Consider the following 15,934-nt stretch of genomic DNA (forward strand, 5'->3'; position numbering starts at 1 on the left):
TCCAACGTACGCCATCCCATTTCCCCACCACCCTCCGCCCTTTATAACCCCTTCGCCTCAGCTCTTATTTTCCCCATTCTTTATTGTCGCAGTGTTTCTCGAAATATAAGTTGAGAAGTACTGCAAGAGCATACAAGAATCAAGCAAAAGAGGGCAATCATTTCAAAGAAAAGTAAACTAATTCTAACAGAATAAAAATGGCACGTCAAATGGTTGCTCTCGCACTCGTCTTGGTCGCCGCCTTCGCGGTCGCAGTTTCCGGCCAATCACCACATGGCGCACCTTCATCATCACCGGCTGCCGCTCCGTCGAAGCCAACCGCCAGCTCGATCAGTGCCACCCCGAAATCTGCACCTGTGCCAGCCTCCGCCGCCGCCCCAGAATCCTTTCCTGCCGCCTCCCCTGAGGAGGAGGCCTCATCTCCTCTAGGCCCCGCCGCCGATGCTGCTGCTCCCACTCCCTCTGCCGCAGCACCTAGCCCCAGCGAACCCGCAGCTGATAAACCCAATAGCGGCGCCGCCACGTTGAAGATCTCCGCTGCTGTTGGCACCGCCGCTGCCGCTGGATACTTCTTCTTCTAAATTTCCTTGATTGTTAATTCGTTCATTTTATTTATTAATTTGTTCGTTAAAATGGATATATATAGCTTGCCTTTTTGTTGAGAGACACGACTTAATTGGGCATCCCTCGGAAATCTTTATCTTTATATTTACTACTAAAATATATATCGATCCACACGCAATATTATATATATATATATAATTTTGGGGAACTCTTCTGTATGCGATTCGATCGCGAGTAATAAATGTTAAAGCATAAAGAAGTAGTGTTGCTTCAAGTTCTATAAGTTCAATTCTTTCGTTGTGTATTTACTCTACCATGAACTTGTTGTTGGTACCTACCACCACCACTGATAGGATCGAATTTTCCCCAAAAACTAATGATATAGTCATTAACTTATTTATGTTTTTTGAGTCTGTATGTTGATTACATGGGTAGTTCACACTTCTCTTGCCAAGAGCCTTTGACATATTTGGGGTCTTTTGCTTTTCTTCTCCTATTTTCTTGAAATCAAACTTTAGTGGTCCCTATAGATAGTTCATTGAGCTTGAATTAATATTAGCATCAATCACGCAAGAACTTATGGGATTCAACTAGCGAATATTAAAGGGAAGTAAAAAAGCAAGCATCGTCTTTGTAATATATTAAAACTAGCTAGCTAGCAACGAGATCCAGCCCTGCAAGTAAGTGCCCCAGCAGTTCTGGTGACTGAACCCACGAGAGAAACTGGCCTAGCACTTAAACTTGATGCCTTCGAACGTGCTGCCCAAGCTCCACCTCCCGATTGCCGGAAAAAGGCACCGTTCAACATCAGATCGCCTTCTGATATCCAGTTCCAGTGTATCCATTCGCTTTGCGGCGCATCCTCGTGCTTCGTCACCTACAATGTTTGTAATTAATTACAATTAAACCTCATGCTCTATGTTGATTATATTTGAATCTTCATTAGTTACCTCTTTTCTAAACCTATCATTGGGTGCAAGAAATCTGTTCCCGTGGCTATAAATGGTAGGAGAAGCGCTTCCACCAATTGCATACATTTCCCAATGAGTATAGTCATTGTTCACAACATGAAAATACCCAAGCCTACACCTGGGCATCCTTTGAACCAGCCCTTCTCCAAAATGATTGAAAGCAATGGTCACCTGCATATTCTTATCCTGCCCAAACGCATCACTGTGTCCTAACAACATCACCTTATCATGATGAGTGAAATAATTATTCGAGATCGTGACTGCGGTGGACCCATGGATCACGTCTATCAGCCCGTCTTTACAATTCGACAACGAGCAATGGTCTATCCAGATATTTTTCCCGGCGAAAATGACTATCCCATCTCCATCAGAAACCTCCCAGTGCCCTGCATGCTGCGGGGAATCTCTGATAATCCCATTCCCGGCTATCACACAGTCATGTATGTGAATCCCATGGATAATTATGTTACTCGCGTAGTGAATAGTAATGCATGGGCCGTTCGATATATGGACACTGGCGCCGCGGCCGTCGATGGTTTTGTGGGAGTTCATTACGAGTTCTTGATTTAGCCGTATGACCATGTCGCGCTTGAAGATTATCCATAGTGGCTCGTTTTGGATCACAGCGTGGCGGAGGGTACCAGGCCGTGGGTTCACTGGATCATCGTCCCCGGGGTCAGTGACGACATAGATGCGGCCGTCTCTGCCACCACCTGCATTCTTGCCGAAGCCGATAGCACAGTCTGCTAAACGCTGGCGGTTGTTCTCCCAGTTGGGATCGCACCGCCAGCAGTCGTCGATGGGGTTGCCTGAAGCGCAAGAGAGGTAGCCTAAGTTTCTTCTTGACGCATTAATGCTCCTGCGGGATTTTGAAATATAGTTAGTTAAGAGAAAAATTGTGTGTAGTAACTAGAGACAATAAACAAATTAAATCATGAAAACATAGTACAAAATTAGAACTTAGAATTTGGTTCTAGACTGAAACATAATAATCTTAATTAAACAAGATCCCATTTTCAAATCGTGGATCGAACTCTAGAATTTCCTACTCTTGTTGCATATCATGTCAGAAGAGGACCAAATATGAAACATGCCGATAATATCTTAATTAATTTCGAGATCGAGTGCAGACTTTATGTTGTACTTACTGATGCACATCTTGTACCACGAGATCAGGGTCTTGAACATGAGAGAATGTGGAGAACACTGGATGAGATATCAAGAATAGGAAGAAGTAGAAGAATAACGATAACGAGGAAATGGCCGTGATATTGGACATATTGTTTTGAATGGTTGTTGGATAAATGGTAGTGGTAACTAACTGTGGTTTATAAAGGGGAAAATTCCGGGATAAATGGCGTGATTTGATTCAGCATGTTGGTCTAATTCTCTGACCAATTTACACGACTTGCATGCTGCTTTCAAACTTAATCCGGTTTACATTTAGTTGGTGGTTAAGTTAGTTTTGCCTTAGAATGTAATAATTAAATCGTTCATTTCATCTCATACAACCGGAGAGGTCCACTAATTAAGGCGAGTAGTCGGCCTTATCGAATGAAGATTTTTCATTTGTTCTTTAGTATATATTATATGTATGTATGTGTGGGTATATATATTATTTCTTAGACTTTGTGATGAAGAATTTAAGAGTGGAACCCGTACTTAAATGGCTTGTGTTTTTCCAAGAGACTTTTGACTTTCAAGTGCGAGTCCCATTATTATGTTTTGTAATATTATAATTTAGACTTCTACCAATGGCTACTCTCTTTCTACTCCATATATAATAATGACGGGCTCACCCGGGCTGAATTTGAATTTTTTTTTATTTTTTTTTGGCTTTTATGGAGACTTAAAATATATTAAAGGAGAAAAATTCAAAAGTGATTCACAAGAGAATTCAGCGGGTCGGTGGTCCAGTGAAGAGCCCGAGTAGATTTCTAATTGGGCCGTAAAACTTAACTCCGACAAGGGCTTTTTGCAGCAAACCAAGTGATTTAGATTAGATTGGTTATGGATCATGAAAAAGAACTCTTATTGCACTACGCTTACTCAAAATTGTCAACTGGGCTTGAAGATAGAAACCAGTAATTTAAAATAAAAAATCCAAATAATTGGTCCATTTGACCAAAATAGTCGATTAAATAAATATTTCACATTATTGACACCATGATCATTCTTTGTTAAATAAAAGTCTTAAATTTACCTAATTTTAGTTATTGTATGTAACTAACACAGGGGCTTTACTCCAAGAAAATACGCTACCAAGTCCGAAAGCTCCATGCTGACAAACGCCCTCGTCTCAAGGTTGAGGCTAATTACTGTTACTCATCATTCATATCTAACATCTAAATTTATTTATTTTATTTGCAGGGTTGGGTTGGTTCGTGAAGAGAAGTTGAACCTTATTCTCTACACATATTTTTGTTATTTCCCCTAGGCATTTAACTGCCTGTGTAAATAATAAAAGATTCATTAATCTTGCTCTGACTCTGGATTTTTCTGATGATTGCCACCACATATATCTGTAGGCAGAAAAATTCTGGTTTTGGTTTTATGTATAATATAGAGTAGATGACCTGATATGACTACGGAGTGGTCCAATGAGGTTTCCAGTTTTAAGTTTTGTGGGTTCTTTGTGAATTTTTTGGTTTTTTAAACTCGACATGGAAGCTCTCAGCATTAGGTCTTCGGCAAGTGAATCTTGGCCCAATTGCGCCATACCCCAGTTAGATTTTGAATCATATTCTAGTTATAATCTGGTTACAGACTTACAGCTACATGCTTGACAGTGTAAATTCAATATATTCGAATCCATGATACAACAAATGGTTGCTGTAGTGGTGGTCGATCCTACAGTCGTCACTTTCAATGCAATAATCAGCGGATGTGCTCGTAGTAAACTTGGAATTGCAGGATATGCATGGTTCATGCGCATGGAAGTTCAAAAGATAATTCCCAACGAGATTACGTACGAAATATTGATTGAGGCACTAGCAAAAGATGGTAAAGCAAAGCTGGCATACGAGTTGCATTTGAGAGCTCAGAAAGAGGACCTTGTTCTGTCTACCAAGGCGTATGATGCAGTCATCGATCCGGTCTGCACGGGTGAATGGTACGCTACAATTGATATTAACATCCTAGGTCCGGGTTCTGTAATTTTGCTGATGTTCCTAGGAGGAGCAAAACATTTAACAGGAAAGAAATTTATGTTGTTTCTGGAGTGTTTGTAGCAGTGCATTCTTTTGTCGAAGATGATGTATAGTCAAAGATGTTGAATGAATAACAGCTCTGTGGTACACTTTGCAATGAAGAGTCTCAAAAAATTATAATTTTATGCTTTCAGCTCTCAAATGAAAATTCACAATCTCATAAATTAACACTTATTCTAACATTTTACATAATATATGATTAACAAATGAAATTATTAGAAAAATACCATACATTTCTTAAAAGAACAAAAAATATCTTACTTGAATAATTGCTCCATCACCCCATATGAATAAAAATAAGTAATTATTGGAAACTCACAAAAATAAAAATAAAGTAGAAAAAAGTTTATAAACAACATTTCGGTATATTAATTAAAAAATATCAGGCATAAATGAGAGTGCGCAGCACTACATATTATAAAATACAGTTATATAAGTTAAAATCAAAGTCTTTTGACCCAGTAAACCAAAACGCTCAACCGTTACACCCCACTCACCCATTACCACCTTCACGTTAAATTAATAATAGCATTTATCTTCATCTTCTTAATTCTATNTCTCTAGCTGATTCTTAATAGTTTTCTTGAATAGTTTTTAGCGTAAGATAAGATATATATATATTATATATAGCTTTCTAGTAATGGAGTTCATCATAAAACCCTTCGTTTTCATTACATTTGTTTGTGTCTTAGAACTGTCGTTGCAGATGGGGAGTTGCTTCCAGTTTCAAGCGGCCGACAGGGCTGGCTGGGCCGTGCCGCCAGCGAATCAGACCGATCTCTACAACGAATGGGCCTCTCGGGAGAGGTTCAAGGTTGGAGACACCGTTCGTAAGTACTACTAATCAAATAAAGTACGTGCTAGCTTTTGGCTCAAGATTGCTGATACTAACATGCACATTCATTCGTGCACGTGTTTAGGTTTCAAATACAAGAAAGATTCTGTCATGGAAGTGAACAAGACCGAGTACAACGAATGTAATTCCAGTCGCCCCAATTTCTTCTCCAACAAGGGGGACACCATCTACACGCTGGACCGGTCGGGCTTTTTCTACTTCATAAGCGGGGCGACCGGTCACTGCGAGAGGGGACAGAGAATGATCGTTTGGGTTATCGGGCAGGACGAGGATTCCACTGCTAAGTCTCATGCTTACAAGAACAATGCCCTTTTCTCGTATGCCCTGTTCTTGACCGTGTCTATTTTTCATTTTTTCCCATGAAGTTTCTGTTCCTAGGATTGTTGTTTAATTAGTTTTGGTATTTTACAGTTTCAGTGTACGTTTCATGATTTCTGATCAGTTTGTTGGGATTAACTGTTATATATGTTTATTTTGCATCTGAGTTTTGATCAAATATTGTAATGTTTATTTTGGATTTGCATGAAAATGGATCAATCGGGATTTCTAATCTAAAAAACTACATAAATTTTTTACATGAGAGTGCGTAAAAACTAAAGCCAGCTACTTAAATCTTTCCTAAACTAAATTACAGTGAATCCGAATAGAAAAACAACAAACATGAATAAATAAATGGTCGGGCAATTTAAACAACTCACTTTACAAATGTCCTCAAAATATATCGAGGAAGAACAAAGAAGATATTCGAATAAAAGCATAGATTAATTACAGTACTCATCTCTCGCAACCGATATGATCACAGCCCGTTTCGAATTTTACATTAAATCATCCGATGCCATCTTTCACAAATTCTTCCAACTTTTCAAAAGCAACACTGCCTCTTGTTCTGCGGAAAAAAACAAAGACTACTTGCTAAAGATTTCAACGAAAATGTTCAAGACACACGAAAGATTTCAACTTTATAATTTGTTGCCAGCTTAGATACAATTTGCTACTATACGATCGATTAAGTCTGATCAAATTATATACACTAATGTGCACTATAAGCTGTGGGGTTGAAATAGAAAAACCTTGCGGGGGTCATTGTATGATTGGCGTGGCTGAGACATGGAAGGTGGCGGCGGCGAGGGTGCTGCCGTGCCCGTGGCTGTACCGGTTGCTTTCTTTTCGTCCCTAGCCTTGGCAAATATGACTGTGAATCCATCAGCCGATGCCGGATTGTTCACGTCCCACTCCCCGAATTTCGGCAAAGGCCGACCTTTCTCGTGCTGCATAATAATAATAATAAATATGAAAAGTTGAGATTGTGTTTATAAAGACTACTCTTGTTGACGTTTTGCATAAACTTTTACCCCCTTAAATAATTTGTTCTCAATTTGTAATCAATCTTCTTGATATATAATTAATTAAATCACAAAATAAAAATTTGGAGAATATGTACACTCACGAAATCAAACCCATGGAATAATCCCTGTATCTATCGTTTAATCATTAGAATTGAAACGTCAACACAGATAACATCATAATAATCAAATAACATATATATTTTGTGCAATAAATATCTTAATGCATGCATGAAAACGCAACTTACAGACGTCATTCAATTAATTTTGCAGCTAGATAATGAGGCCCTCGATCGATCGGAACGGAAGCTAGAAACAACTTAGATCGATTTGGAATAAATGAGAATTCAGAACGATTCTTTAGGAAGGAGATGAAGAGCCACACCAGAATTGATAGATGATATCAATGATGATAATAATAATAATAATAATAATAATATTGTGATTTGAAAAATATGATGCTATAAATAGAATATTGAGAACTTGAAGAGTCAACAAAGAATGAATAGTTTTCTTTCTTCAAATGCAAATATATATGTACATAAATATAATAAACGCTACTGGATCAATGATCATACGTNTGAGATCATGATCTAATAGAAACTTTTGTACGTTTATTATAAAATTTTAGTCAGTGCTAGTGCACCGAGCACATGCAATGTATGTTCATAAAATATAAATATTTTTTTGTAGTTAAAATTAATTTTTAAAAATTTTAATTTATTTATAATATTTGATCCTATGTTAGGATAATAATATGGTTAAATAATGAGACAATGAGAGAAAATGTGGGAGGTTTTTGAATGAACATTTACTTTTTTGCATCTTATTATCGTAATTATTAAATATCTAAGAAGAATGATAATGACAAATTTAGACATCAATTAATATTACCAAATATTGTTATTCATTATAATATAGTAAAGATTAAGTGAATTCAAGATTTTTTTGTATGATACAATTAACAACATAATTGGATTATGGATGGATAAAATAGCTCTGAAAAGGACAAATATTAAATAAATAATAAGTTCTTTAGATTTCTCATTTATAGATATTTTTAATATGATATTGAACAAACAATATGAAAGATATTGCAACTGCGCGCAGTGAAAAAACTTTTATTCACCATAGAGAAAAGATATATATCGCTGAACTCTCTTGTCGTTTCTCTACAACCCACGCATAGTACTGTACACTATATTATAATAATATATGTAAAGCTTCGAGTACCTATACTTCTCGATTTGGTGACACCAACATCAAATTACACATCTATCATATAAAAAATACTCATTCATTACACATTTATTTTGCTTCTTATAAAGTTTTAATAATTTATATTATTTTATCTTTGACCACATAAATTGGATTCATATAATTAGGCCATTAGTTTGTTTTAAGCTACCAAAAGGATATTGTTCTGTTTTCATGGTAAATTAATTAATGCTATCGGACAATTATAATGAAGTTCAAGTAAGTTGATTAACAAAATCAAAATTATCTGTCTTTTTATTTTATTTTATTTATTTGGTTTGAGTTCAAGCATATCAATTTCTTCTTTTGACTGGTAGATTGATGGAAGACTCGGTTATTATCGTATGTATCAGTTTACAACTCAATTCGAGGGTAGAGTTTAAACTATTTTACGGTTAACTATAGATCTAATGACTCATGATTTGTTACGTCAATACTATAACATTAATTATAACCATGTGTTAAAATATCAACTATCCGTAAATGATATGGATACTACTTTAAGGGCATGGTCTCACTAACCCAATTTGAGAAACAAAGCAATCCCTACAAGAATTCACTCGTGTTTTTATTTCTATTAGCATGAAGCACGTGCAGACACTAATTATATATTATATGAATTATATAGAAAATTAAAAATTCAATTTCAAAAACTTATATTATTAGCAAATGATAATAAACATAACATATAGAAAACAATATGGATTGAAAAAAACTCAAAAAAATGTTTATCCATCCACACACTAAATATTAGGGAGAATAACAAAAAAGACAATTTAGATGAAGATGAAATGATACAGAATATATAGATAATACATCATATGTCAATTCAAATTTATATTTTGACCACAATAATCTACTATCATTGCAACGTCTCACTAAATGTATATCTTATAAATAAATAGCAATTACAATAAGGAAACAATGGATGACACAACACTTTGAAAATAAAAAGAAAACGACAACCAAACAAATAAATAAAATGAATTGTTCTTTATTTCTTTTTCACTTACTCATTTGCAATTCTTTGAGAGAAATTTAATGCCAACGAAAAAGGAGGCTAAAGCTAAAGCGTTGAATTCGTTGCTTCGATAGATATTAGGATCAATCAAGAAGGGGCAAGCCTCGGCTCACAAATGCCTTTGCCACCGCAAAGAATAATCTTTAAACCAAAATCCACCCAAGGGGTAAAAACCTTCAAGAAAGGCTAGGAGCCTCGATTGATCCGTATCCAAAATTTTCTCCAAAGGAGTCGGAGTCCGGCTCCGTCAGAAGAGGACTCAGTCTCCTCACCGAGGTCTCAATCAGAATCGACAGAAGCTTCAGCTAGCTCATTCCCTTCACAACGTGGGCTAGTTTTATTACCCGAAATGACTACGACCGATTCATATGATACCAAATGCAATTTCAAGAAAATATCAAAATGTTCAATCTTAAGCCCTTAATAATTTACAAATAATCCAAACAACAATTGTAATAAAGTGGAGCCTTTGTGAGTTTCAAAGGAATTAAAGAGAGAAATAATAGTTATAGAATGAAATAAATTTAAAAAAAAATGAAATCGAATGAAATATGACATAATTAAATATTATAATGAAAGAAAGAGAAGGGAACAAAGTCAAAAGCACATAAACATAAACATAAAATATGATTAATTAGTATTAGTTATTAATTAATTGACTAAATGTGAAATCATCACATATATTACTTGATAATGAAAATAAGTAAACATGTGAAGGGTAATTATGTTCGTTCACAATCGGAAAACTTTTCCATTATCCACACTCTTATTCTGCAATTATTTGAGATTATAAATTTGATGTCAAAACTATGATACCAAATGCAATTTACAGAAAATATCAAAATTTTCAATCATAAGCCCTTAATAATTTACAAATACTCCAAACAACAATTGCAATAAGGTGGAATCTTTGTGAGTTTCAAAAAAATTAAAAAAAGAAAAAATGGTTATAGAATGAAATAAATTTTTTTAAAAAAAATGAAATAGAATGAAATATGACATAATTAAATATTATAATGAAAGAAAGTCGAGGGAAGAAAGTCAAAAGCACATAACCATAACCATAAAATGTGGTTAATTAGTATTAATTAATTGACTAAATGTGAAATCATCACATATGTTAGTTGATACGACATATGTTACTTGATAATGAAAATAAGTAAACATGTGAAGAGTAATTATGTCTGTTCACAATTGGAAAACTTTTCCATTATACACACTTTTATTATGCAATTCTTTGAGAGAAACTTGATGCCAAAAGTATAATATCAAATGCAATTTCAAGAAAATATCAAAATTTTCAATCATAAGCCCTTAATAATTTACAAATACTCCAAACAACAATTGTAATAAGGTGGAGCCTTTGTGAGTTTCAAAAAAATTAAAGAGAGAAAAATTGGTTATAGAATGAAATAATTCTTTTTAAAAAAATTGAAATATGACATAATTAAATATTATAATGAAAGAAAGACAAGGGAAGAAAGTCAAAAGCACATAATCATCACCATAAAATGTGGTTAATTAGTATTAATTAATTGACTAAATGTGAAATTACCACATATGTTACTTGATAATTAAAATAAGTAAACATGTAAAGGGTAATTATGTTCGTTCACAATCGGAAAACTTTTCCATTAAAGAGAGAAAAATTGGTTATAGAATGAAATAATTCTTTTTAAAAAAATTGAAATATGACATAATTAAATATTATAATGAAAGAAAGACAAGGGAAGAAAGTCAAAAGCACATAATCATAACCATAAAACGTGGTTAATTAATATTAATTAATTGACTAAATGTGAAATTATCATATATGTTCATTGATAATGAAAATAAGTAAACATGTGAAGAGTAATTATGTCTGTCACAATCGAAAAACTTTTCCATTATCTACACTTTTATAGGTATAATAATAATAATAATATAAATCACTCACAAGAACAAACATCCTTGAACTCTTCGTATTGAAGGTTTTTCTTCTCACATCAGCTCTCTCAATATAAGATAAAATTTTCTGTTCATTTCTCTTAACAAGGAATTCATTACCGTTACTTGGATTAACTTCCAAAAAAAAATTAGTTCTTCTGATAATTTCTCGCATGTTAAAATTTTTGAATTAGAACCAAATCACATATTGGAATTTGGAAATAAAACCCCACAATTTTATGATCATTACAATTCATACAAAAATCTGTTTCACTTATCCTCAAAATTCTTGGATTTAAAATTTATCCAAGTTTCGTTGTACAAAAATATTAATAACCCTGCTGACTATTTATAAGAACTACCCTACTGTCTTCTCCTACTGATGACGTCATATTATCAGCTCTATGATGACATTTTCCAGCATAACAGAGTGTTTTAGTTTAATGTCTCTGAAATTAAATGTAAAATATTCGAAATAAAGTAACATTTCATTTAACATATATCATATTGTTATTATTTTCACACTCAACATATGTGCCTCGCGTTCACTTATTAATAATATAAACCAATATCTGGGTGTAAGCGTTGCGTACTTGTAACTAAAAACAAAACAAAAAAAATTAATGGTAAAATGAAAAAAAAAACGTTAAATAAATAAAAATTGGCGTTTTTGTAAATAAAAATCAACCAAAGGACGATAGATGTTTGACATAGTTTTACGATGGTGACATCTTTACTGCAGACGTTACCATAAATCTCATTAATAACAATCTCAAAAGCTTAATTTGTCGAGTTCAATGCCTATGTTTCCATGAAAAACAACCCCTATGATCCTGCAAGACTTTTTCTTTCCTCCACACTGCTGTCGAGATTTATATATAGAATGTAAGAATTCGACACAAACATAAAAGCAAAGTTTTAAATGAAGCATATGAAACGAGGTAAATTAAGCACATAACAAAATAATGCCATTGAAACAGTGTGCCGATGGTTTTTCTGGTTATAGACCTTTAGAGTGGGGTTGCCAACTTCAATTTTGTTTTAATAGGCATGTCACTTGAATTAAAAATGTTATACCTGAACATAAAACTTAATGTGATGAACCAAGAATTGACTACTCTTTATGGAAACGCCGTCGCTAGGTGGGGGCAGTCACTGATCTTCGAATTCGGATAGGATCTCAAGTTTATTGGCATACTTGTCAAACTTGGGCACTGATGAATAATGACATATTGAAGGCAAGGTATGTCATCAACTGTATTTTTAAATTCCCAATTGATCAATTTATCCATGTTTTCTATTTCGAAAGTTTCCAATGATGGGAACTTCACAGTATTTCTCGCACCATAAAAGTTCTCATCGATCAACTCCAAAACAGGCAGACCCGATGTATGAAAAAACTTTAGGGAAAGAAGCTATCCAAGAGGTGGAAGAATATCACAATACTTGAGCCCTTCCAAGTGAATGTGCGTAATTTTGCGACTTGGTTCACAAAGCCAAGGTGGATTGAATCTTCCACAATACTTCTTAATGACCAATTCTTTCAAAATTTGATAAGGTTGAAGATTTGCAAGAACAGAACCTGTAGATTTTCTGTCTGTTGTAGAGAACCCGGAGAAACATTTATCAAATCCACCCATTGTAGCTCAAGATTGTCCAAGAACAGCTTCTCGTGTAGATTGGCCACAACTGCCTCTGCAACATCTATGACACGATCGATGTTTTTAATGCAGAGTGATCCCCTCAGCGAATTCATATTGCTTATTTCTGCGATACCATTTTCTTTTTTTTCCCCTTCGATGAACGCAGAAAGAGCTTGAAGTGCAGTTAGCCTTCCAAAATCTAGTGACATATGGGCAAACTGTTCTTTTATATCCAAATCCAGATGTCGTAATTTGGAGAGATTTTTTGGTGTCTGCTGGCAGTGCTTTAATTCGAGTGCAATATTTAAGTTTCAGTGTTTGTAAAGCCAGAAGACGACATATGGAGTCTGGTAGTCTTGAAATCTTGTTTTCAGAGAGATAAAGATAACGAAGAAATTTCAAGGGCTTGAAAAAAAATTTGAGTTCACTAAGGCCAATTCGAGTCAGAACCAACTCCCGCAAAGATCGCAAATGTGAGAAAAAAAATCATTATCTAGCCATCCCACATCAGCCCCGTTCTTATTAATCATCAAAAATGTCATCAACCTTTCATTTTTTTCCGAGGCCTTCAGATGTATCGGATGCACACTATGTTTCCATGAAAACCTACCCCCCACCCCCTCTGATCCTGCAAGACTTTTTTCTTCCTCTGCACTGATGTCGGGATTTAGCTATAGAATGTAGGAATTGGACACAGACATAAAAGTGGAATTTTAAATGAAGCATATTGTAATGCCCGAGATTTAATAACTGTAATCAGACGTGGATTAATCAGCAATATTGAGACTGTAGGAGCTCAAGTGGAGAAGTCGGGCGTTGGTGCAATACAAGCCAAGATGTTGGACAGAACATCTGGCGCCCGAGCGGTATAAGATGACCGCCCGAGCGCCAATGCATCACAAAAGAAGAATTCAGACAGAACGTCTGGCGCCCGAGCGGCTGAAAGTTACCGCCCGAGCGCCAGAGTAGTACAAGTTGAACACTCGGGCAGAAGGTTCCGCGCCCGAGCGGTAAATTATGGCCGCCCGAGCGCCAGTGTTGAACAACTTGATTTTCGGGCAGAGTGGTCCGCGCCCGAGCGGTGACTTATAACCGCTCGAGCGCCACCTAAGTTTGGTGAATTGTTATGATTTTCGGAGTTGATTTGATTGAGATTCGATATCAGAGTTGTATTGTTATTGATTATGAGTTTGGTTATTATATCTGTGATGTTGAGAGTGACGGGGTTATCGAGACTGTATTATTATGCCGTCGAAACATCAGTAGAATGATATTGATCAGATTCAGTATTGATTGAAATTGTATTGTTGTATCGTGACATTGATAAGATTGTGTTTTGATTTGAGTATTGATCAGAACAGGTATTGAATAGAGTTATATATTGATATTGTACCTATTCGATTGTCATTGCCAGATTGGGTATGGACAGAGTTGAATTCGAGACTTCGTCTTCGTCAGGCCGAGAAGAGAAAGGTATAAATTAATGTTGAGTTGGGATTGCACAACTCGAGCGAGGTTTGACTCGAGTTTCCCTAAATCACATACTTTATTTTATTGCATTGATATTTGCAATTAATAAATGAATTGATACGCTTGTTCTATTGATTTATAGATAGCAGGTATTAAATGATTGGTCTTGTGACAGAAGAGCCGGATAGTGAGGAATCATCATTGGCCCATTGCACTTTGTCACAGGATAGTGTATGCCGGAAGTGCCATAGTCTTTGACGGATAGGTCAGGACATCGGACGTTTGGTCATATCGAAGTGGATAGAAGTGGAGTTGCTTCTGTTACTGATGTTCGATATGGAAAGGGCCAAAGTCTGTGAATAAGAACGTACCACCACCCCGATCGGGAGTGTAGGTGGGGGTATGTTCTAATTCAGATCGGGATCCCTAGATTAGGACTGAGTCGAGTCTGAGTCTGAGAATCACGGAGAGTGATTCATTGCTTGGTATTGAATTATGTTCCTGATTATGGTACATCTTTAGAATATGATTTATCATTGATATTGATTCATGTTTCTGATTTTGATACATGTTATGAATGCTCGTTATATGCTTTTATATTGTCTGTACGATTGCATGTATACATGGTTTATAATGGGAATGTAATTCTCACCGGAGTTATTCGGCTGTTGTCTTGTTTGTATGTGTGCATGACAACAGGTGGGACAGGATCAGGATCAAGAAGAGAACGAGTCAGGACTAGTTAGCGTGGAGATCCAAGCTCAGAAGTAGATTAGGATTCAGCACTGATATGTCGTTGAACCTAGTAAATGTATTTAGTACAGTACTTGTACTTTTAGATTTATATGTACATTACGTTTCCGCATTGAATTTAAAAAAAAAAAAAATTTATGTCCCACATTACTTAATTGTGTATTTGATATTAATAACGATTAAAGAAATGAATTAGCGTCCGGGTCTCCACACATATGAAACGAGGTAAACTAAGCACATAACAAAATAATGCCAATGAAACAGTGTGTCGATGGTTTTTCTGGTTATAGACCTTTAGTGTTTAAAGTGCTCACAATATTTGAAGGTATTTGAGAAAGGTTGCACGTCTATGTAACTCATTCAACCACTGCGTTTACTTTCAACCTGCTTCAATCATCTGTAATCTCCCCTGTACAATTGATAAAACCAACACCATGGTTACTGGTTAGCCAACTTCAATTTTGTTTTAATAGGCATGTCACTTGAATTAAACATGTTGTACCTGAACATAAAACTGAATGTGATGAACCAAGAATTCACTACTCTTTATGGAAGCATCGTCGCTAGGTTGGGGCAGTCACTGATCTTCGAATTCGGATGGGATCTCAAGTTTATTGGCACACTTTTCAAACTTGGCCAATGATGAATTATGAAATATTGAAGGCAAGGCATGGCATCAACAGTATTTGTGAATTCCCAATTGATCAATTTATCCATGTTTTCTATTTCGAAAGATTCCAATGATGGGAACTTCACAGTATTGCTCGGACCATAAAAGTTCTCATCAATCAACTCCAAAACAGGGAGAACCGATATATGAAAAAACTTCAGGGAAGGAAGCTATCCAAGAGGTGGAAGACTATCACAATACTTGAGCCCTTCCAAGTGAATGTGCGTAGTTTTGCGACTTGGTTCACAAAG

The 15,934-nt window shown here is 35.5% G+C and overlaps 4 protein-coding genes across 4 annotated transcripts; 2 read left to right on the plus strand and 2 right to left on the minus strand.

The window, feature by feature from the left end:
* The first annotated feature begins 197 nt into the window (after nucleotides 1-197).
* LOC140974484 (uncharacterized) lies at nucleotides 198-662 on the plus strand. The gene has a single exon (XM_073437960.1). The coding sequence runs from the start codon at nucleotides 198-200 to the stop codon at nucleotides 579-581; it is 384 nt and encodes a 127-aa protein (XP_073294061.1). The 3' UTR covers nucleotides 582-662.
* LOC140974483 (pectate lyase-like) lies at nucleotides 297-2,855 on the minus strand. The gene is made up of 3 exons (XM_073437958.1): nucleotides 2,684-2,855; nucleotides 1,515-2,394; nucleotides 297-1,441 (listed from the first exon to the last, which is right to left on the minus strand). The coding sequence occupies exons 1-3, from the start codon at nucleotides 2,812-2,814 to the stop codon at nucleotides 1,220-1,222; spliced, it is 1,233 nt and encodes a 410-aa protein (XP_073294059.1). The 5' UTR covers nucleotides 2,815-2,855; the 3' UTR covers nucleotides 297-1,219.
* A 2,452-nt stretch (nucleotides 2,856-5,307) lies between these two features.
* LOC140972396 (early nodulin-like protein 21) lies at nucleotides 5,308-6,440 on the plus strand. The gene is made up of 2 exons (XM_073434837.1): nucleotides 5,308-5,574; nucleotides 5,665-6,440. The coding sequence occupies exons 1-2, from the start codon at nucleotides 5,385-5,387 to the stop codon at nucleotides 5,961-5,963; spliced, it is 489 nt and encodes a 162-aa protein (XP_073290938.1). The 5' UTR covers nucleotides 5,308-5,384; the 3' UTR covers nucleotides 5,964-6,440.
* On the minus strand, nucleotides 6,269-7,336 carry LOC140972397 (protein NOI4-like). Its single transcript, XM_073434838.1, has 3 exons — nucleotides 7,192-7,336; nucleotides 6,671-6,868; nucleotides 6,269-6,486 (listed from the first exon to the last, which is right to left on the minus strand). The coding sequence occupies exons 1-3, from the start codon at nucleotides 7,198-7,200 to the stop codon at nucleotides 6,463-6,465; spliced, it is 231 nt and encodes a 76-aa protein (XP_073290939.1). The 5' UTR covers nucleotides 7,201-7,336; the 3' UTR covers nucleotides 6,269-6,462.
* Between the last annotated feature and the right edge of the window lie 8,598 nt (nucleotides 7,337-15,934).

The sequence above is a fragment of the Primulina huaijiensis genome, chromosome 3 (genome assembly GCF_012295235.1).
Source record: "Primulina huaijiensis isolate GDHJ02 chromosome 3, ASM1229523v2, whole genome shotgun sequence".
Taxonomy (NCBI): domain Eukaryota; kingdom Viridiplantae; phylum Streptophyta; class Magnoliopsida; order Lamiales; family Gesneriaceae; genus Primulina; species Primulina huaijiensis.

Coding starts and splice junctions, on each gene's coding strand:
- LOC140974483 (XM_073437958.1), bottom strand. CDS start 2,814: ATGTCCAATATCACGGCCATTTCCTCGTTATCGTTATTCTTCTACTTC. Junction 2,395..2,683: donor GTGGTACAAGATGTGCATCA/GTAAGTACAACA, acceptor AAAATCCCGCAG/GAGCATTAATGCGTCAAGAA. Junction 1,442..1,514: donor ATGATAGGTTTAGAAAAGAG/GTAACTAATGAA, acceptor CAAACATTGTAG/GTGACGAAGCACGAGGATGC.
- LOC140972397 (XM_073434838.1), bottom strand. Junction 6,487..6,670: donor CATACAATGACCCCCGCAAG/GTTTTTCTATTT, acceptor TTTTTTCCGCAG/AACAAGAGGCAGTGTTGCTT.
- LOC140972396 (XM_073434837.1), top strand. CDS start 5,385: ATGGAGTTCATCATAAAACCCTTCGTTTTCATTACATTTGTTTGTGTC. Junction 5,575..5,664: donor CAAGGTTGGAGACACCGTTC/GTAAGTACTACT, acceptor GCACGTGTTTAG/GTTTCAAATACAAGAAAGAT.
- LOC140974484 (XM_073437960.1), top strand. CDS start 198: ATGGCACGTCAAATGGTTGCTCTCGCACTCGTCTTGGTCGCCGCCTTC.